The 22634-nt window shown below is 37.9% G+C and overlaps 2 protein-coding genes across 4 annotated transcripts; both read right to left on the reverse strand.

Annotated features, from left to right (window-relative positions):
• Positions 1-2267: 2267 nt before the first annotated feature.
• Positions 2268-11806, reverse strand: psat1 (phosphoserine aminotransferase 1). Of its 2 annotated transcripts, XR_002290819.2 has the most exons (10): positions 11599-11806; positions 9692-9752; positions 9518-9587; positions 8273-8478; positions 6135-6307; positions 5894-6063; positions 5485-5613; positions 4326-4463; positions 4056-4224; positions 2268-2974 (listed from the first exon to the last, which is right to left on the reverse strand). XR_002290819.2 is itself a non-coding variant. In XM_004072140.4 (9 exons), the coding sequence occupies exons 1-9, from the start codon at positions 11653-11655 to the stop codon at positions 4122-4124; spliced, it is 1107 nt and encodes a 368-aa protein (XP_004072188.1). In that variant the 5' UTR covers positions 11656-11806; the 3' UTR covers positions 3991-4121. The 2 variants fall into 2 exon arrangements, 1 of the variants encoding a protein (XP_004072188.1); XM_004072140.4 differs by lacking the exon at positions 2268-2974 and having other exon boundaries at positions 3991-4224.
• A 2154-nt stretch (positions 11807-13960) lies between these two features.
• Positions 13961-20835, reverse strand: LOC101172085 (G-protein coupled receptor 54-like). Of its 2 annotated transcripts, XM_023958939.1 has the most exons (6): positions 20110-20835; positions 19884-20008; positions 17358-17493; positions 16967-17205; positions 16738-16890; positions 13961-14499 (listed from the first exon to the last, which is right to left on the reverse strand). In XM_023958939.1, the coding sequence occupies exons 1-6, from the start codon at positions 20321-20323 to the stop codon at positions 14269-14271; spliced, it is 1098 nt and encodes a 365-aa protein (XP_023814707.1). In that variant the 5' UTR covers positions 20324-20835; the 3' UTR covers positions 13961-14268. The 2 variants fall into 2 exon arrangements, with proteins under 2 accessions (XP_023814707.1, XP_023814706.1); XM_023958938.1 differs by having other exon boundaries at positions 16738-17205.
• Between the last annotated feature and the right edge of the window lie 1799 nt (positions 20836-22634).

Below are 22634 nucleotides of genomic sequence, written 5' to 3' on the forward strand. Positions count from 1 at the left end.
AAGGGGGGCGGGATTGCTCCGTGTCAACAGTCCCATACAACTCAGAGGCGAATTTTTAATGAACTTCTGTATTGTTTTTTTTTTTTATTTTGGCTAAAAATGGGATAATCATAATTAAAAGACCACTGGGAACGCTTTGAAAATAGATGACAAGATGATCTATTAAAGAATTTCCATGAGTATGCAAATCTCAAAGCTAAGTGATATAAATCATTGCTGTTTATTACTAAAAATCAGCAGTGTATTTACGAAGTTGCGAAGAAAATATTTGTCTAAATTGCATTTATTTATCCAAACCCTGTTTTATAGATGGCAGTAGCATTAGCACGTTGCCTGACAGTATTCCACTACAGTCAAATGAGTCTCATCCCCCATTTTTTTTAGATCCACAGCTGTATATTTATTGAGTTGCCATTTTTGTCATTGTATGACTGCCTTTATTTTGCAACACGATGACTGTGAAGTGGAACTGAAAATGTCCGTAAATCACTGCAGCAACAGAGCAAAATCAGCTGCGGAGGATGCACTAAATAACGGCCAACAAATTAAGGAAAGGAAAAGCGAGCAGGAAAGCTTTGTCTGATGACAAAAGTATTCAAAGAAAAACACATGGAGTCTGCTGATGATCAGGGCACACAAGCTGCATTTGAAAAAAAAAAAAATCCATAAACTACGAAAAGATCTACCTGAAATGACATTCAGAGGAAAATGTAAAATTACGAAGCACTTTTGTTATCATTTTGACACATCTGGCATTAGGCAATATCTGACTCTGGAACGTTTCTGCACACAAAGCTCCCTCCCGTGGTGTCCAAGGTCAACACCAGGATTTAGTTTTCCGCCCATTTTTTGGTATTGATATTTGCCAACAGCCAAAATTACTTTTCGAAAAGAATCATACAGGGTGTCATATAAAATAATAACGAGTGGATCACCTTTACCTGGTGTTTCATTACATTTCAAAATGAAAGTAAAAGAATGGCACTTTTCCCCCCTGTGGTCAGAAGATAGACGAGGATAGACTAAATGTGAAGAGTTTCATTGAAAATCATTTCTTTAAAGACTTAGATCTGTAAATTAAAGAAAACTATATTCAAATCCAAAAAGTTGCAGATCATTCTTTTAATTTATCACTACATTTTTAAACTGTAGGCCGACAATATCAACATTTTCCTTTCAGCTTAAAAGTGTTTTTTTGATCATTTCATTTTAATGCATGAAAACTCATTGAGAAACTTAAAGATTACAGGTCACAGATTAATGCATCTTTAAATAGTTTTATACTAAACTCATTTAGAATATTGTGTATTCTTTTTGACAGAAGCGTATTTTTCCTGTGAATTATCTGAGTCACCGGGTTATTCTAGGGCTTTTTATTTTATTATTCCAATGTGCTTCGGAATTTCAAATAAAAAATTTGTTTTTGCTAATTTTGCTAGATTTTAGCTTACGGTATGTACAAAAATAATCAGGCTGATAATGTGATTGACAAAAAAAGGCTAAAAAACTTTTTTTCTTTAAAGACGACTCTAATTTATCTCTATTAAAAATGTCCACATCAGCAGCTTTTTTCAGTGACTACATCTTGTTCCCGATCTATATAATCTGAAACCCTTTTTGAATAGTCCGGTTTGTTTGTTATGTGTGGTTTCACAGAGTTGTGGACAACATCAGAGATCTTTTACAGCTTAGATGTGTAAAGGAAAAAAATATATAGCGTTCTGGTTTAACACTCCCACCTAGTGGTCAGTTGGTGTAAAGACAGCATAGTTTCTTGGTGTTATTTTTAAGCACTTTCTCCTGTTAAATAAATATGGTCTAAACATTTATCTTTTACTCAAAAGCAAAACTTTTACTTTATATTTTTCTCAATAGTTCTGTATACGTTTGATACTAATCCATAACAAAGCATTTAGTGTCCAACACTACAATCTAAAGAAAATAATCTAAACAGCTTGCAGCTCCAGAGCCATGTGTGACTCTTTTACCCCTCCATTGTGGCTCTGGTTAAAAAAGAGGTTTTCGTTTTTACAAGTAACTGTAAAGTAAAAAGTAATTAAGTAGTAAAGTAACTCAAACATTATTCAATTTATTCACAAAAAGTTCAAGGAAAGTACAAGTCAGATTGAAACATTTTAACACATTTTTGTGCGCCCCTTCCCACAGAAAATCAACTGGAGGTTAGAAACCACAACCAGAGTTAAGGCACACCAGGTTATGTTTTTGATCAAAAAAGATTTTCTGTGATTCAAAAAAACACAGTAAAGTTCACTTAAATAGCTCCAATTTATTTCTGGTTAGTCAGATTTATGAATTTCTGACTGAGGTGCACTAAACAGTGTTATTTATTTATTTATTTTCATCACCGCTGACATTGCATTATTCTACCACTTATCCTGCACCGAGATCATTCTATGTAAAACAGGGTGCCTTTTATTTTGAAAGGAAGTCATGTGATAAGTTATATATCTCATGATTCAAAAAATAATTATTTTTTTCTTTGTCTTTTTTTATTTATGCCAAATGAATAAAAAAATCAGTTCATTTATATTTATCATAAAAGTAACTAACTTATAAACAAACCAGCGTCTTATTTTTCCGAGACTCCTACTGGTCGGTGAGAAATGAATCCGAAAAATGTTGAAGGTTGCAGACCCCTGAACTTTGGGACTGGAGAATAGGTTTACAGTAAAGCAATAAATTCTAATAAAAATGTTATTTTGACAGAAATATGTTAGCAAATATCTCTGAGTTGTAGTCACATCTTGAACAAAAAATGTGTTTATTAACAAAACGTCAGAAGACCTTAACTGGGATACACGCAATCATTTTCAAATGACATTTATTAGTTTGCAAATTTTTATAATATTTAATGACTTTTTTACACTACAATGTTGTTTGTCCAAACACTTTAAAAAATGTATCTAAACATTTATGTTAGAAAACCCAAAAGAAATTTAACTTAAGTCTAAAGGCCCGTACACACCAGGACGAATATTCGCCAGGCGTTATTCGCCAGCGTTTTTCGCCACGTTTTTTGTGTTCACACCCAGGCGATTTTCGCTGACGATGAGTGGAGTGAACATGCAATTTCATTCCCTGACATTAGATGGCGCTTAATGTAAAACAGAAATACTCCTGTACACAAGGTGGCGCTGCGCAACTTTACGCTTCTTAAAGTCGCTTTTCACTCAGAAGAAGATAGCAAGTATTTACACGCTTGTCAGAATCAAACAAAGAAAACATGAATATTTCAAACATCAGTAGCTCCAACTGGTACTTGGTAAGGGGATATTTAAGGCCTGTTCACACCGGTGTGAACAGGCCTTTAAGGCCTGTTCACACCGGTGTGAAATTCGCCTTAAAGGCCTGTTCACACCGGGACGAATTTCGCCGGCGATTTTCGCCGACGTTTAACGCCTCGTGACTAAACAAAGGGCCCCAATGAGAGTGTGCACACCGACGCGAAAAAACGCCACGCGTTAAAGCGTCAAAAAAAAAAAAAACGCCTCGGGTTCGTTTTTTTTTTTCGACGCATCGCGTCGAAATCTACTCGACCAACGAGAATGGCGCTTTTGCTCACGTGTCTGGAGCTTCTGAAGTTACAGTAAAACACAACTTGGGGGGGCTCAAACACAAAACTGCCTTGCTGAGCACACATACCAGCGAAGAAGATAGACGCCAAGTAGCGTCTACACAGCCGCGAAGCAATAATGACGGACATTCTTAAATATCCCCTTACCAAGTACCAGTTGGAGCTACTGGTGCTTGAAATATTCATGTTTTCTTTGTAATATTCTGACAAGCGTGTAAACACTTGCTCTCTTCTTCTGAGTGAAAAGCGACTTTAAGAAGCGTAAAGTTGCGCAGCGCCACCTTGTGTACAGGAGTATTTCTGTTTTACATTAAGCGCCATCTAATGTCAGGGAATGAAATTGCATGTTCACTCCACTCATCGTCAGCGAAAATCGCCTGGGTGTGAACACAAAAAACGTGGCGAAAAACGCTGGCGAATAACGGCTGGCGAATATTCGTCCCGGTGTGTACGGGCCTTAATTGAATTTTTTATTAAAACTGGAGTGAGACGTAAATTAATTCTACAGAGCAACGTTCATCTGCATTCATTGATGCTCTTTGAGGAATTCCCTCATGTAGTCCGCCAAGGCTTCAGTGTCCTCCAGCGTTACAGCATTATACAGAGACGCACGCATTCCTCCCACTGACCTGCAGGGGGAGACAAACGCTGACCTCCAGTGCTCACAGCTCAAGTTCATAAACAAAACTTCACGTCATTAATATATTACTTATACTTTAGTCATACTGACCTGTGTCCTTTCAGTGAGATCATTCCAAGTTTCGACGCTCCATCCAGAAACTTCTTTTCCAAGGCGTCATCTCCATCTTTCTTCCCCACTCGGAAAGGCACGTTCATGCGGCTTCGACAGGTCGTGTCTACAGGACACCTGAACACGTCAACGCACCAATGAGCTTCTTCAGTTTGTGCTTCACTTCAGTCAGTTCCCCTTATTGCAGCGCAAATTCACCCTTCCTGAGCTCTATGAACAGGAGAAGTTCATTTATGGCTGTTTTCATCACAAAAGCGTGCTCTTATTTTGAAGGGCCAACCACCAGAGGCACTTCAGTATATTAAGAACAATCTTAAAATGATGAAAAGGGCAAATATTTTGATGAAAACTGCAGAATTTCTCGGGACTAAAAAAAAAACTTAGCTGAGGCAGAAATTGGAGGGGAAGAGACTTTTTCTTTCTACCGTAATTTCCTTCTTCATTACATCCATGAGCTTCCTGTGCGGTCATTGACTTTATTGTTTAAAAAGAGGAATACTCAACACATAAGTATAAAACACTGCTCTCTAAAAAGAAGAATACTTACTATATGCTATAACAAAAACGGTGTCACATTTTTTTAGTCGTTTAAAAAAAAAGCTGTAATTTTTTATAGTTTGACCAATTTTTTAGACCTTAAATCCATGTTTAAGAGTTATATATTGACTTTTGTGCGATTATTTATGACCCGTGATCACTTGATTTTGTTCCTCTATTTTTAATCATTAAACCTATTAAATGCTGTAAAAAACTTCATGTTTCATTTATATTTGTAACATTGTGCTGCAATAAAAGATCAAAATGCACTAAAATAGTGACTTTATGTAGTTTTCTCATTATAACAGACTTCCAACCTTCACTTTTACACCACTAAGGGGTATTTTTTTCCCTAATCTTGAACAAATGAGAGAAAGAAACAAAAAAAGTAAAAGTTAACTGTTTTGGGGGTTTGGCTGTGTTTAGGGTTAAACAGTAAATGTGATGCATTCAAGTACACTGGGGAATCTGGCTCCGGTTTAGGTAGCAGCAATTAACAGCAGTCAAAACAATAAAAGAAAAATGTAAATTACTCTTTTTTTTTTTTTTTAAACAACGGTCAAATTGGGCCCTGTGGGTGCTCCAGGGTTACAGTACTTACACATAGAAACCATTTGAAGCATTGATGATGTCATAAATGATGGAGGACTTCTGCTTGTTCAGTGTCTCCATGGCGACGCTGCCTCCATTGTTCTTGATCCACTCCAGAACCAGATTCATGATGTAGATGCTGAAATGTGAACAACAGGACATTTTTCTGTTTGTTCTTTTTCCTTTTTTTTTTACAAAATAAAATCCTCATAAATCTGCAGTTTGCTCTCATGTGGGGGGGCATCTTAAGGGTAAGACGTACATTTAATAGGAAACAGACTTTCTTTATATGCCGTAAGAATTGAATTTTGTCCATTTTAGGACTGGAAAAAGAGGTAAGTGTGTGTCGTGTGAGTATTTCAGAGCTAAAAGAACGGTTTATGTTCTAAGTGGGCGTGCAGGTGTCCTCGTGAGGTTACCTGAAGCACGGAGGCGTGTTGTACAGCGAGTTCATTTCCACCTGCACCTTGTAGTCCAGGACAATGGGGCATTCTTTCAGGGCGTGGCCTAACAAGTCTTCTCTCACAATGACCACGGTCACGCCGGCACAGCCCACGTTTTTCTGAGCCCCGGCGAAAATGAGCCCAAACTGCACAAAAGCGAGCACAAAGATTGAGTGCGGGCGCCGACCTGGAGGCTGCAGAGGAGCCTCGGTCTCACCTTCGACACGTCTACGGGCCGCGAAAGGAAGTTGGACGACATGTCGCTGACGAGCACCACCCCGTTTGTTTCAGGAGTGAAGTGGTACTCCACGCCATGCACGGTCTCGTTGCAGCAGTAGTACACGTACGAGGCCGAGGGGTTTAGGGTCCAGCTGCTGGGCTCGGGAATTTCTGAAGATCAAACAGTGGAAGGGGGAAAACATAACCACTGAATATCAAATGGGACGAAAATAAAGCTGCTGGATGTAACGAAACCATGTTCTGTTCTTTCTATAGACCAGTCTCTGATACTTTCACTTTAGTTCTTATGTGAGCTTTAACAAAGGAACTTTAAAGTCCCATTCTGATCATCTTTTAGTCTATTTTCAGACGTTTTTTTTTAAGGATTATATTCCTGTTTCAGCCAAATTTGCCAAACACGATCTTTTTCAAACAGCCTTTTTCCATCTGCTCTTGACTCACAGCAATTTGACTAAAGAAAAACTCTGAAATTTTCTTCAATTATGTCTTCCATCATCAGAAAAATGTCACAAGAACACGTTCAAAGCACCATTTTTCTCAGAGGGGGTCTTTAAAGAAATAATGGCTTTCCAAATGACTTAGAGTTGACTAAAATGGTGGAAATGAGATTTTGTGATTTTTCAAGTGATGATTTTACAAAAAAGATGAAAACCGGCCCAAATCATGACACTTCCACTGTCACGCTTCACAAATAACATTGGGTTTAAATTTAGTTTTCTTTACAGATACAAAGAAAATAAATTTTTGGCAAATATTTGGTTTTTCTGTATAATTCAAGGAAATCTAGTGTTCCCTGATTTAACATGGGAGTTACATTCAAGAATAAGCCGCGATACACAAAATCTGCAAAGTAGTCATCTTCATTTTCTTTTCCTGCTATGTATAAACCAGACATTTGCCCATGGAACTCACACTGGACAAGCAGGGAGGGGCTTCTTTTGCTTTTTCTAATGTTTTACTGACGCTTCTCCACCGCCTACAGTTGAAAGAGGCTTGGTGTGAGATATCGGAGCGGGGCAAATCTCTGGATTTGGGCACAAAACGGAAAGGGGTTCGGTTCATTGCTAGAGTCCAAGAAACTGCTCATCCGGATTGCCGTCATGTCAGGAGTATCTTTACTTAAAAAAAAAAACGGAAACTTCGTCAGGCTCCTCCGCTGAGTCCGCGTTCATCCGATAATCCAAATCCATACGTCGCTACCAAATCTGAGTCCCAGATTGGTCAAAGTTTGATCTGGTGTAACTGCCAAAACGCGTACAATGGCCGCATTTTTTTTTTCCGTTGAGCCTAAAAACTTGCATTGATAGCAACGTGTTTTGAACATGACAGCCCAAAACACACGTCTATGTGTGTTTACATAGGCTTTAAGAGGAAGTGGCTGCTTTTCATTTTGTTACTCGTACCACAGTTGGAAATCAAAGAAAACCACTCTAATTTATCACATGTTGTCATGTTTTGATCTATGTTTTATGACAGGTACTTTAAAACTTCCTCGACAAAAGTGTTTTTTATGATGAAAGTGTTCCAGGGTCAAGGCTGTAAAACTCCTCACTGCCCACTTCATACACTTTTCTCAGACAGACGTGAACATTTTTACACTTTCCTCTCTTAACCTCTCAGAGTTCAAAACCTTCATTGAAAAATAAGTCCAGTTCTATAAAATGAAAACAAAGATCTGCTCATGATCTGAGATTTATGAAGATTCATCAAACTGAAACATTCTATAAATCAGGAAGCGCTGTAAAAAATAAAAATAATCCAACAAAATCGCAGAAAAGAAAAAAGACAAAACAGACAAAGGTGAACATCAACATAAAGAGGGACTGCTGCATTCACAATCTGCATATTTCGTGTCCCAGGCCTCCTTTCTTTTTCTGTTCAGGTGAAAAGTTGGTTGATAATTAAGACATAAACACATAGAATTTGCTTTGACATAAACTCTTTGTGGACGCAGCTGCTCTGAAAACCTCCATCAGACACAAGCATGTGGAAAATCCCTCAGCCTTTCACTGTGGCATTATGCAACGAGCAGGAAAAGCTGCCAGACTTTTGTCGGACCGTCTCGGTGTGACCTGAATGAAAAGATCCTCCTCAAAGAGCTTTGGGTGAACTCACTGGTGTAGCTGTCCATCTTTGGGTGGACAACGCGGACTTTGCCGTACTTCTCTGCTTCTTTTGCCGCTTTAGCCGACCACGTGCCGGTCACGATGTAATCGGCGCATCTGTCCTCTTTGAGACCAATCAGGTTGAGAGGAACGGCGCTGAACTGTCCAGACCCCCCACCCTGCAGGAACAGCACCTTGTAGTTGTCTGGGATGTTTCTGGGAAGGAACATTCGCACTTTTGGACACTTATGGCAGGATTTTCTGAGTAAAAGAGCTGTTAAAACATGACATAGACCAGTGTTTTTCAACCAGTGTGCCGTGGGAGATGGTCAGGTGTGTCGTGGGAAATTGCCCTCATTCACTGATCTAAAAACATTTTCCATCTCCAGGATATCAGCTCTGTGTTCATCCAAACAGGCCCTGATAAAACACTGAGTAGTTAGGAATATGAATGATCATAAAAAACTATTAAAGACATTTTGATAAGAATGACGGTACCGTGATTTAGCCGTAGCGGCAGCTGTATTAGGAAATGTCCCGCTCCTTTGACCGTGTCCTCCAATCATTCTTGGAGGCTTAATCACACGTCATCAGTCTGACCAATCAGAAGTGGTTAAAGTCTTCACGTCCTTGTTCGGATTCTGCTGATAAAGTTGCTCAGTTCCAACAACAATAACAGCTAAAACTCGTCTTTAGTGGTGTAGCTTTCCACAGAGTCCGGTGTCAGACCGTGGAACAAGTGAACAACACAATGAAGCTCAGAGACGCAAGTCTGTTTGCGTTCAGCAGCTGTTTGCACTACATCTCCCATGATGCATTTGGTTAAAGTGCCATGTCTCAGCGCACAATGAGTCTTCCTTTGACGTCTTGAAACCACAACAAACACACATCAAACAGTTCTCAAATCTTCTAACTTAACTTTTATTACATCTTTTAGAAAAAACAGCTGCAACGTCCAGCTTTTTCTGCCACAATTATCACAAAAACGCATGTGAGATTGTGGAGGGGCTGTAAATCAATACAGACTATGAGTTTCTCCTTTTTTTTATTTTATTTTTTTTCGGATGCTGGTGGGCCGCGGGATTTCTGTCAAGGTTAAAGTGTGCCGTGGCTCAAAAAAGGTTGAAAAACACTGATATAGACAATATCATTTATATTTCCATTGAGTTTTTTCTTTTTTTAAGTGTCACAATGGTGACAAAAACAGCTTTCATTTAAGAAAATAAATAAAACTAAAGCAACAATAGTCACTTACAACAACTCTCGCAGAAGACTCTCTGTCTTGTTGATGATTTTGTTGAAGTCTGACGATCGGTGACTCATTTCTAAATTGAAGAGAAACCCTCGTCTTTAGATCCAGGCATTTTCCCTCCCAAACTCCAGATTTTTGACAGATTCAAGCTTGAGAGGAGGCAGTGGTGGTACTCACCAAGAACACTAACACCAATGCCGTTGTAGTCCAGCAGCTCCTTCTGCGCTTGGAGGAGAACCTGCAACCCATCACATCCTCAGAACAAGTAGAAGATGGTTTGAAATGGGGGGGGGGGGGGGGGGTTTACATCAATTCACTTCCGCTCTTTCCCTTTCAGGCAGCTAATCAGACAATTGCATTGAATGGATTTATGTGGCACTGTATGTGTCTATTATAATATCAAGGTGATAGTATCATTTTCTTTGATTTTTTTCCCCATTTCATAATATATTTATGAATAAATATCTGAAATAGATTCAATGAATACGTATGTGAATTTATTGCCTTTTGCTTAAATTGCTTGAAATAAACTAAATGAATCAATCACTTTGATGGATTATGAAGGAGATTTGAAAAGCAAATATTAAGCTCACCTATGAGTCGAAACAGAGGAGACTAAATATTTTAAAATATAAGAATAATCATTAAAATGCATATGGAAAACTTTTTTTAAACTGCAACTGCTGTTTTGAGGATAAAATTGTGCTTTGTTCTCATGAAGAATGTATTTATTCTAAAACAAATTATTATTAAGTAAAAACACTGTTAGGTTTAGGGCTAAAATGCAAATTATTGCCAACCAAAAGTTAAGATAAACATGGATTTTTGTGCACGATCGCACGGCCTAAAATAATTTCCGCAAACAAATTTCCATCCTTAAACCAAACCTTGAATGCAGTTTGATTTCTTTTCTGTATCGAGTCATTTTTGCTTTTATAACACCTTTTTTTCCTATTGTTTATAGCTCAATTTTATTCATGTGTAATATAATTTACCTAAAACATCAGATGTTTTAGCCTCCTAGTGGCTAAAACATCGACCATCACAGTGTCGTCTAGTCTTGATAAAGTTTATTTGAGCTGTTTTTTGTGTTTGCATTGCAGCGAAAAGTCACGATTAAAGAAAACTAAATTCCAGAAAAACATTAAGAACACCTCATTTTCCTTATTTATCAAATTGTTAGGCAAAAGAAAAAAAGTATTCAATCATTTATAGTTTTTGTAAATCCTGAGAATGCCTGGTCAGATTGATCTAAGTAGGAATTCAGTTTTTTTAACAGTTAAATAGAATTAAAATTGAAAAATTCGTTTGTTTTTGTTTTTTTTTAACGTTCAATGAGTTTCTTAGAATCATTAGATTTAAAATAGGATTTTCATCTGTTGCTATGGTTATCATTTGGGACGTTAACTACAAAGATGGCAGCCTTTTGCACCAGCAGATGCACTTTACTTAAAGCAAGCACAAGTTGTCTTCAGTGTGCTTATTGTGTGAGGGTCAGTGACCTCACAGTGACGTCAACTGTCCTTTTAGCTGAATCACGTGAAGTCAACATAAAAGAACCAGAAAAATTAACCAGCTAAACAATGTGATGTTTTACATTTTAATAAAGGTTGAGGACAAAAGCTCAGCAAACAAAATGTTTATTTTATCTGTAAAGTTGAATAATAAATCAGTTTTCTTTTACAGTTCTTAGGGGTTTTTCTGCCATCTAGAGGCTGCCAGTGGTACTGCAGCTGTGATTGGGCACAAAGCGGCAGGTTTCCACATGAATGAGTGAGGCTGATGCAACCCAGCTTACAGTTTTCTGTCTGCTGCAGCTGCTGGCAAAAGTCCAACCTTTAACGAAACTTAAAAAATAAAATTAAACAGCGGTAATCACGCACGAAACTCCTAAAACCCGCAAAACGCAGTGACACAGGCGGAACTTAAGAAGCAGATGCATTAATAAGAAAAGCTGCAAAGTGCATTTGAGCACAGATCTGCAAGAACAAACTGCACAACTAAGGCTGGTAAAGTCACATCCCGCATTGAGCTAGTTCAGAATTAGCTTGCTTTATTCGCACGACGTGAACGCGCAAACTCACAGACTGAGGCAGTTTTGCGGGTCCGGCGCCAAAGTTGATGGTTCGTTTCTTCTCCATGACTTTTCGAAGGCTGCGGTGTGTTTAATGAGTGATGAAGATGATGAAGGGGATGCTGTCTGTGTCCGTCTGCGCAGCAGCGTGAGAGGGTCTCCCTCAGCCTCGACTCACTGCCGGTGAAAAGCTTGCATAACGTGCTGCGTTCACGGCCTCCTCGTAATTTGGGTAACCGAACCAGCTTTCTTTACACTTCGGTTTGAAGCAGGCTGTTTTTAAACGTTTACAGATTATTTATTTTTGTTCACCACAAAAGTGTCGTTTAAAAAAATATGTTGATAAATGATTCACACCTTTTTAAGGTTTTCTACTTAAAAAACATAAAAGTTTGGCAAATAGAAAGTAGACAAAGCAAATCCTTAGCAAAAAGTTGTTCACTTGAAGATTATTGTAATATGTATACTTGAGTATAAGTATCTCAAGTCTAATATAGACCATGTAGGAAGAATACTTACTGAATACTTCAAACTAAATTGGAACATTTAAAGTTTACAATAGTACACTTCAACTACTGCTTCTCTTAACAGACTAAATATACTTAATCTTAATAATCTTTATTTATATAGGCGCTTTAACACAATTAAAAATTGAACACATTTAATTAGAGCTAAACACAATAAAACAAAAAGAATAAATACAAAAAAAACATTGAAAAAAAATTGAAGGTAAAAAACATGAAACACCTAAATAACAGAGTAAAATCTAATGTGTAAAAATGAGTCTTGAATTGAGTTTTATACATTGAAATTGGCTACTGTTTTGCTCATGAAAATGTCTTCTAAAAGTAGTCATGTAAAATATGTATTTTTTTAAAGAGGAAAATTGCAATTTAAAAATAATAATAATTTAAACTAGGATTTTAAGTAAAAGCGCGAAAATGCACCACAGTCCTGCAAACTTAAGACACTGTTCTTCAAGGACCAAACGGTTGTTTTAAATCTGTTCTGATTTTTTGTCCTTCAGGAGGCTTTAAGTTCTTGGAAATTTTTCAGTGAGGTTTGGGTGAGAAGCCGGGTAAAAGTCATAACAAAACCTTGATTTGGACCCTGAATATTAAGGTTTGCTCAGCCTGGCCTTGCAGTAAACACTTAAATGAGTTTTTGTCTGTATCAAAAATAGTCTTACCGAAAAACCACGGCCTAACATGGCATTTCACTGTCAACATGTGTTTTTCTGTTAATAGATTACAATAAACAGATTTGAACATATACCATTTTTTAAGTTGACTCTTTTGCCCTTTTTTTTATATTTTCTACCCCACCTATAGTGATATAAATTGATGTTAATAGCACATCATTTTTGCAGTGCTGCTAAATTTTACACAATTTTAAAGTTAAACTCTATGTAACACAAAATCTATTACTGGTCTCATGTAAAGTCATTTAAATTGGCCGTCTCATGTAAGAATGTGACCATAGAGCCGCACCAGTCACTCATTGAATTGATAAGACAAGATAAGATAAGACAAGATAAGATAAGATAAGATAAGATAAGATAAGATAAGATAAGATAAGATAAGATAAGATAAGATAAGATAAGATAAGATAGGATAAGATAGGATAAGTTAAGTTAAGTTAAGTTAAGTTAAGTTAAGTTAAGTTAAGTTAAGTTAAGTTAAGTTAAGATAAGATAAGATAAGATAAGATAAGATAAGATAAGATAAGATAAGATAAGATAAGATAAGATAAGATAAGATAAGATAAGATAAGATAAGATAGGACTTTATTGATCCCCGCGGGGAAAATTGGGTTGTCACAGCAGCCAAAAACAAGAAAAAAATAGCAGTTGGAAAAGTACGAAAAATAAAGTAGCAATGGGTAAGAATAAAAATAATGCAAGGTGGAAGTAAAAGTACAGGTCATAAATAACGTCCAGCTTCTTTTTGTCCCTTTCATTGATTCCTCCACACCAGCAGACCACAGCTATACATTGACATGTATAGGTGAACAAAAATGAAATTAGAGTTGCTTTTTTTTATAGCTTTTTTCAACTCTTTGAGAACACATCTTTCTGCTCCCAATTCAAATACATACTCTGTAAATAAAACCGTTTTTGCACACATAATTAAAAAAAAGTGCAAAGTGAGGCTTCATGAAACTGTTTTTCCAAACCAGAAAACTGAGAAAAAAAACTGATTTGCAAACATCCAAATGATAAATAAATTAAGAAACATTCAGAGGTACATATTTAAAAACACATTTTAAAGACAAAACCAAAATGTTAAAAAATATTGTCACCTCACAAAAATCTAAACCATAACAGGAGAAAACAGAACAGAAATAGACAAAAACGTCGGAAATGTGTGGGGTTTTTTTTGCTTTTTCTTTTAAGGATATTTAAGACATAACTACTCCAGTAAATTCCACAAGTATCCAAACCAGCAGCATCAGTCTTCCTAAATTAGACAAACGTAATGAAATAATAATGTAATTTAAGCTGCTCGTGAAGAATCATGTGAGGCTGTGTGCTTCTGCTTCAAGGACTTAAAGTCTGTCAGACTTTTAGAAACTTTGAACAAATATTCCTCTTTTCTGATCATGTGTTTATGTTCACACCACTCCAGAGCAGGTTTATTAATAAAAAATGAGCGCACCGCATGAACGGCCTGCGTGGCCTTTAGGACTCAGATGAAAGGAAATGCAGCTCAGCTTCTCCTTTGGGTGGTTGCTGATCTCTGCCGTCCTCCGTGTCTAAATGTCCCACCCGGACTCTTCTCCTGGCGCGCCACAGAAGAAAGGCTGGGAAAGCATGTTTGAAAGCCTTCTTGAAGTTGTTGCCCATGAAGGCATAAACCAGTGGGTTGATGGAGGAGTTGCAGTAGGACAAGCAGTGGCCCCAAATCTTTAGCTGGAAGTAAAAGAAAAGAGATTTTTGCATGCATTTTTCTGCATAAAATCATTTCTCTACAGCAGAATTGCTTTACCCTTCAGTTAGGGAATGTAAATAAAACCTGGCTGACTCCAAAACAATCTCAGGTTTTAGAAAACTGCAAAAAGTTGCATACATTTTATGTTACAGAGACAATATATGAACATTTTAATAAAAAATACATACTCTACATTGGAAAGGATTTTAGAAAATTGTTAAAAAACAGAAAAGTGTGAGATTAGTTGTTGTTTTAGTCTTTAAAAATTGGTAAATTAAAGAAACAAAGTAGGTCTGGAGGCCCTCCATCCTGAAAGAGCACATGTACAGTTCAGTTATATGTTTAACTACAAAAAAAATCACATCTAAATGCTCCAAGAGTAATAAAATTGCCTTCCATCCACAAATCCTGCTCTTTACAAACCGTGTTTCATGAAGTCACAAATGAAAATACATTTCAGTTAATTTAAAAACATTTTTTAGTTTCTAAACTCCTATAGGATGACAAGATCAACTGTTTAACCGTGAACTCATGTGAATGTGTGAATGCAAAAAAAATTAGGGTGGGGGGGGCAGCAAATATCCTATTCTAAACACTGGTTTTCAAGTCTGTTCAAGACACTTAATGAAGTTTCTTTAAGTAGAATTTCTGATGACACAACCTCTGAGGGGCAACATTGCGTGAACACTGAGTTTATGAAGTTAACTTTCCCACAATGAATATAAATTTTGCACTGCTTCATTTATTGTTTTTATCTGTTTCAGTGCAAATATTTTTAGTTGTTTATATTTTTTGTTTCTTAGATATTTGTCTTTCCTCCCATAAGGACTGTGGATGTAAACAAGTGAGTCTGCTGGAATCTGAAACTGAGCATCTTTTTAATCATACATGTCATTCTTTCAGTTTTTCCATCAAACAATACCATTTTGCCTATTTTCATATTGTAATTAACTGTAACTAACTGTTTTCCTATTTCCAGCCAGTCAAGCAAGAAATGTATGCAATATAATTACTATAAATAAAGTTTAGCCTCAAGTACAAAAGGGGTTTGTACAAATATACACCTCGTGTGTCAGAAGATTCATAAACCCCTATTGTAACAGTAAACTCTGTCCAACACAAGAGGCCTTCAGCTCTCATCTGGTTGCTTAGCTGCTGGACAGGATGAGTTAAAAGAAAAAGGAAAAATAAATAAATGAAAATAAACAATTTCCTTTCAAATTCTCTGAAGAGAAAAAAAAGGTTACTATTTTTGAATCCTAAATCTTTGGTTAAATGTTTTTGTTTTATTTTGTAGTCTGTTAGTGAGATTAAATGATACCATGGTCCGGTTGAATACTCGATTCTGATTGGCTGCTGGGTATGCGTTAAAACCTGATAACCGCACGGTGAAAAAAGAAGTTCCAGTCGGCTAGCTTAAATGATTTGTATCACTGCGCCGGCTTCTGTAAAACAACCTTTTGCTTCATCATCGGGGCAAAAACAAGCGGTAAGCGATTAACTTTCCCTCTGAATTGATGCTTTATTCAACCCATCGGGACGATCAGCATATATATATCGCCGAATCTTAACTGCAGCGGTGGTGCTGCGCGACGCGGACTATATGTTACGCCGCATCACGTAACATATAGTACGCTGTTTATGAGAAAAGTGATACAAATCGAAAAAAAAAAACAAGAATTAAGGACTAAAACCTGGTTAATATGTATTGCTTTTGTAAGTGACCATGGTATAAGCGGGTTAATGGCCTTCGAAGTGTGCGGTTACTACTTTTTAACGCACTTCGCGGAAGCAACCGGTTCAGGCTTCCACGGCGTGCGTTAAAAAGTAGTAACCGCACACTTCGTCGGCCATTAACCCTTACATAATGCACATTCCTATGACTTCCTGTTTGAATCAAGTTTAAAAACAAAATCAAATGGATCCAGGTGAGTTCAAGTTACCAGAAAGGGGTGTGTAAAACAGGCAACTTCCTAAGAGTTTTAGCACTTTCCTGTTACTGTACATCTAGGTGTACCTTGTGATTTAATTTTATGAATTTCATCATTTCATTTTAAATTTGAGATTGAAAAAATTTGTGTAAATGGGGGTGTGGTCTTTGTATTTGGATTATGGACCATGTGACAACTACTTCTTAAAACCTGCAAATTGGACCAAAACCAAACACTGACATCATGATCTATGGGTGAATTTAGATAATGACATAAATGAGAGCTCACTTTGTATAGAAAGTAGCTGTGGAGGCCAAAAGCTTGCAGCAGCCCACAGAACTGGATGGGGCCCCAGCAGATGAGGAAGAGGACCACTATAACCTTCACCATGTGGGAGACTCGAGCTCGGACGGCTGCTGCTCGCTCCGCCTGAGCCTGGAGCTGCAAAGAATAAGTGTTGCTCAAGTATTTGTAACAATCTATTGCACTTTGACCAAAAATAGTCAAAAGCTCTAACTTGGTAGCTGCCGTCGATGGGATTCACACTGGGTCGGCCAATGCGCTTGAGCATGAAGGTGTAACAGGCAACGATGGTCAGAAGGGGGAGGAGGTAGATGGCCAAAAAGTTGTAAATGATGAAGGCTCTCTGGACAAAAGCAGAGGGGAAGACCTCGCTGCAGTAAATCTGTGGGCCAAACCAGTATCCTTCCTCTAGACGGGTGTACACGACCACAGGGATGGACAGAAGCAAGGAGCCTGCAGACAACAGAGGACAACATCTGCTCTGAACGCTGAAGACGAACCATTAAAGCTCTGCTTTTAATGCAGGAATGCTCTCATGTTTTCTTAAAAAAGTTTTTAAAATAGGAGAGTTATGTCAGAAAAGATGGGGCTTGTTTGTGCTTTACTTATCCAGATGGACACAGAGACGGCCAGAGCCAAGCAGGGGGTGCGGTGTCGCAGCGACTGCAGAGGATAGACCGTCACATAGCAGCGGTCCACGCTCATGGCAGACAGGGTGATGCAAGTCGCCTGCGCAGTCACCTGACAAAAACAAAAAAAAACAGTTTACACAGAATTCTTGTCTTTGTTTTTGTATTTTGGAAAAACAAACCTTAAAAACAGAAGAAGAAAAGAACCAAAACAGCTATAATACGCATTTTGTTTGCAACAAATAGTTCCAAAAGTCAGTTAAAAAAAGATTGGTTTCATTTAATTCACTTAATCACAGTATAAAAAGCCTTCAGTTAAGTTGCATCACTTAACTATATGTTGTGGTTTACTGGATCCGAAAACCATTCTTTTAAAAAAACGGTTCTTGTTTTTCTGTTATTTACTTATTTTTGTAAGTGAAATAACTCAACTGAGGATCTTAGAACTTTCTGCATCTGTGGATATTTTCATTTGTAAATTAAAGACTCATCTTTTCAACTTGGCATTAACTTTAATTTTTCATTTAATCCATTAATTTATTTAACTTTTAATAATTTCATGGCTTTTATGATTAGTGATATATTTTCACATTACAGAAAGGTTCTCTAAATTAAGTGACTGCATGCTTTTATTTTTAGTCGTTTAGATTACTGTAATGCCCTGCTCTCTGGTTTACCCCAAAAGTCGATCTCAAATCTACAACTTCTACAGAACTCAGCGGCACGAGTTCTGACAAGGAACAGAGGGCGGGAACACATTACACCGGTTTTAAAGTCGCTGCATTGGCTCCCTGTGCGTTTCAGGATTGATTTTAAAGTTCTTTTAATGGTTTATAAATGTTTTTATGGTCTTGGGCCCTCTTATTTAAATGATATTATTTTAAAATACGAACCCTCGCGGACCCTGAGGTCCTCTGGCACTGGCCTCTTAGTTGTCCCTAAGGTAAGGACCAAGACACATGGTGAGGCTTCATTCTGCCATTATGGTCCTCGCCTGTGGAACAGCCTGCCGGAGAGCCTCAGGGCCGCAGAGACTGTAGAGGTTTTTAAGAAGAGGCTCAAGACCCACCTTTTTAGTCTGGCTTTTATATGACTTTGATCATTCCTTATGTCTTTTATTATTCATCTATTTATTAATTGAGGTATTTATTTACATATTTAATTATTTATTTTCTTGTAAGGACTATTATTATCTTTGTTTCTAATATGCAATTCTTTTTATTGTTATTTTACCAATGATTCTTAGGTTATGTTTTAATCACTGACATTTTTATTTTTTTTATTTTTTAATTACTAACATTCTTATATCTTATTTTATTTTTTATCTTTTTCTATTTTTATTGTTGTTATTCTATGATCATTTTTATTTTTTATTCTGATGTTTTTTTACTCCAGTGTTTCCTCTGGGGGATCCATCGTTCTTGGGCACCACCAGCTTGACCTGTAGGGCGTGCCGTTGCTGTGGTGCCCGTTCTGGTTGGGCGGGCTGGGGTCCCACTCTGTGGTCTAATAGCCATGGATGGGGCCCTGGGCTGCCCTGTGTTGGGCGGGCGCTGCGGTAATGGCCCTTGTGGTCCGGCTGGGCCTTGGAATGAATGGATCCCCATGATATCGTTTCCTCGCAGCAGTACCAAGCCAGACCTTCTTCAACTGCAGTTCTTTTTCTGTTCACGGTTCTACTGGGGTAACTGGGTGGGTGGGGATGGGGGCGGGGGGTGGTGAGGGAGGGGTACCTTCTTTGTGTCATTGTCCTTTGTTTTCTGTTTTTAATAACTTTCACTTTTTATGACTGTTTTATCTGTTTTTATGTTAAGCGCTTTGTGTTTTTAACCAAAATGAAAGGCGCTATATAAATAAATAAAGTTTGAGTTTGAGTTTGATTATATACATGGCACAACAAATGTATTTATTTTAATTTATAGAAACACATATTTAAGTAAAATGTATAAATATATTACAGCCAACACAAGTGCCTGTATTGTTTTATTGGAAATGACTCATAACTTTAGGAATATATCAAAATATTACGTTATACCACTTTATAGTGCTTCCGGCTATCAGGGATGGATAAATTAGGATTTTAATTGCAGAAAATTGTCATGCGTACCAAAAAAACAGGTGTTCATACATTCCAAGAACAACATGTACAAGTTTTTTTTCCTAACAATTTATTTTTTAAGTTGCCTCATGTGAGGAGACCTCTTCAGCCCCATATGCAAACTAATCCACAGTTTACCTCCACATACAGACACACACAAACGTGCTTTGTTAATCACACACTCCTTTATTTAAAGTGTGTCAATCTGGATTAAAAAAAATGTTTTCATTAAAAAAATACCATTCTAAAAAAAGTCAGCACTTGTCAACGTAAAGCTGTGATGATGACTTTAAAAGGAATAACACATGACACTTTTTCAAAGAGTTTGACGAACCCTTTTTTAAAATACTACTGTGATTGTATTAATTTGCTTGGATGATTTTATATATAGATATTTTTCTCACCTGTTGTAGATAATTGACCAGACGGCACATGAACTCCCCAAAGATCCAGCTGGGCAGAGGGTACAGAGTGGCGGTGAAGGGAACGCAGCACACCAGGAACAAGATGTCAGTAGTAGCCAGATTGACTGCAGGAGAGCACAATGTTTTTGGAGAGCAAACATCATCCCTGTTCAATTATACATTTAAAATAAATTAAAGGTGTATTCAGTTTTCAGGCAAGTGTCACCTATGTAGAAATTGGTGACAGTCTTCATCTGCTGATGCTTCGTGATCACATGTATGACCAGCGAGTTCCCGACCAGACCGACCAGCATGATGAGGCAGAAGAAAGTGGGCACCAACCAGGCGTCGACCAGCTGCGGTGGCGTTGGGATCTCCAGGGAAAGGTTGCACGCAGAGCCACAGTTCGGACTCCCAATGGTCGCCGGTTCTGCAGACATCCTATTAAAAACAGACACTTGTATCTCACAAAAATCCTTAAAATATAGATTTAAAAACTGCTTTTTATTTAATATATTTGAGTTTAGATTAAGAGTTTTTTAGGTCAAAATAAGCTTACCTGGTTTTGTTTCCTTGCGCCTCTCTGAGGTTTTTGGTTTGCTGAGCTGCTGTTCAGCTTTCTCCTGGTCTGAGATGAAAGCTTTGCCTCACATAACCACAACCGGCAGGGTGGTGGGGGCCGGCGAGGTGCTGCTTTAAACAAAAGCTCCATCATCCCCTGCAATCACCCAGGACGGAGTGCTCCTTTGAAATGACTGCAGTTAGATTTGATTTAGGTTACAATTAACAAACCCCAGCTGCAGGTTAAATGGAGCCAGGTCAAGTCTGGAGCTGAACTTAACACAAAACACAACAAAATGATTTTAAAAATACAACGTTCAAGTGCAGGTCCTGAATATGTTTTACAAAATTCTTCATTTTTTTGACAAAAAAATGTTAACCCTTGTGCTATATTGTGGGGTCCAGATGACCCCGCCCTTACATTGAAGTGTTCTCCCTACCATGACGAAGGTGGATAAAGGTGGAGAGGATTTTATGTAATCCATGGACACCAGTGAAGATCACAAATCATTGAAGAAAAAAGGTTCAGCGCACTGTCTTTGTGCCTCTGAGGCACGTTAACGTAGGGAGTGGGGTCATCTGGACCCCACAAAAACAACCCAAGGGTTAAAGAAGATTTGGGAGAACTAGTTCAATCAATGTTTTTTTGGGTGTGCCAGATGTCTGTTCAAATCCAATCAAACTTTATTTATGAGGCACTTTTAATACAACAGTAGCACAAAGTGCTTTTCAGGCTTAAAAACATGAAATCAGAAATGATCAAATATGCCTTGAACCCTCCCGACCCCCCGGACCCAACACAATGAAACATAAAAAGGCACAAGAATGAAACTCAATACATAGAGAGAAAATTTTAAGAGAGAATTTAAAAAAATCTGAATAAATACAGTTTTATAAAATTATCACAGCTGAGGCGGCCGCTGCATTCCTCTGTGCAACAGCACTTTTGGTAAGTCGGCCTATTCAGTGCGTGGAACTCAGTTCCAGAGGAGAATAGATTGCAAACGACGTTTATTTGAAATAGTGGCTTGTCCGCTCCTATAGCTGCCCACAATCAAAGATAAGCCCATTTTGATTCAATGTGTTGATTTAATGTTGTTTTAATTACCGGTATAAGCTGTGATGTTGTACTTTATTCAATTGTTTAGTATGTGTTTATGTGTTGTATTGTATATATGTATTTATGCTTTGTAACGTTATTGTCCGATGTCAATCCGATATCTAAGGAAAAAGACTTAAAACTTAACAACTTGCTGCTTTATCTGCTTCATTGAGGCTGTTTTTCGGCTCACCAAGTCCCCACTAGATGGAACATTGCAGTCCAACAAAAACCAACAACCTTTCTGAGGAATTCTGACTTCCTGGTGTTTTTAGAATGAAGTTTAAACTTTTGAGGCTACTATTCATTGTTTTTAACCCTTATGCTATTCAAGGCACATCAACGTTGGAAGTGGGGTCATCTAGACCCACTAGACAATCCGCTGAACCTTTTTTCTTCAATGATTTGTGATCTTCACTGGTGTCCATGGATTACATGTAATCCTCTCCACCTTTATCCACCTTTGTCATGGTAACAATAACACATCAATGTAAGGGTGGGGTCATTTTGACCCCACAAGATGGCACAAGGGTAAAATCCTTACATGGTTTGATGCCCTGTTGTTAATCAAACAGATGCTCCTGTGGAGGAACCGAGGGCTGCTTTGCAGAAACTATTGCAGATTCCTCACTTCAGACTGAACCTGAAGGTGAAAGAAAGTCCTTCGCAAAAGGTAGTACACTTTAAGTTTACTTCATTATATTTAAGTATGGCAGGACACTACACACACAGCAAGACCATGTGTGTGTGTAGTGTAGGAGGTATACTAACTGAATGTTGTTTCTCTTTCGGCTTTTCCCATCAGAGGTCGCCACAGCAAACGAATCGCATGGTAAACTTGGCAATGTTTTATGCTGGATGCCCTTCCTGACACAATCCTCTCAAAGCAACTGGGCTTGGGACTGGCACAGAAGTAGAGAAGGGAACAGGGAGCAGCCCGGAGTCGAACCCTGGTTACACGGACAGAAGGCGCCGCAAACCAGCACGAGCTAAACCGGCTCCAAGTATGCTAACTGAATACTACACTTAAATAAGGGAGAGCTTTTGCTGCACCAAAATGTGGAACTTTTTTCACAGGCTAACAGCTGGAT

The sequence above is a fragment of the Oryzias latipes genome, chromosome 9 (genome assembly GCF_002234675.1).
Source record: "Oryzias latipes chromosome 9, ASM223467v1".
Lineage (NCBI taxonomy): Eukaryota > Metazoa > Chordata > Actinopteri > Beloniformes > Adrianichthyidae > Oryzias > Oryzias latipes.

Bases quoted from the DNA above. Each gene is read 5' to 3' on its own strand.
- psat1 (XM_004072140.4), bottom strand. From the start codon at position 11,655: ATGGAGAAGAAACGAACCATCAACTTTGGCGCCGGACCCGCAAAACTG. The intron at 6,308-8,272 runs GTGAGTTCACCC...TTTGATCTTCAG, and splicing joins AAAGATGGACAGCTACACCA to AAATTCCCGAGCCCAGCAGC. The intron at 6,064-6,134 runs GTGAGACCGAGG...GCTTTTGTGCAG, and splicing joins GGCCCGTAGACGTGTCGAAG to TTTGGGCTCATTTTCGCCGG.
- LOC101172085 (XM_023958938.1), bottom strand. From the start codon at position 20,323: ATGTCTGCAGAACCGGCGACCATTGGGAGTCCGAACTGTGGCTCTGCG. The intron at 17,494-19,883 runs GTGAGAAAAATA...TGTTTTTGTCAG, and splicing joins TGGTCAATTATCTACAACAG to GTGACTGCGCAGGCGACTTG. The intron at 17,206-17,357 runs GTAAAGCACAAA...TGTTGTCTGCAG, and splicing joins CTCTGTGTCCATCTGGATAA to GCTCCTTGCTTCTGTCCATC.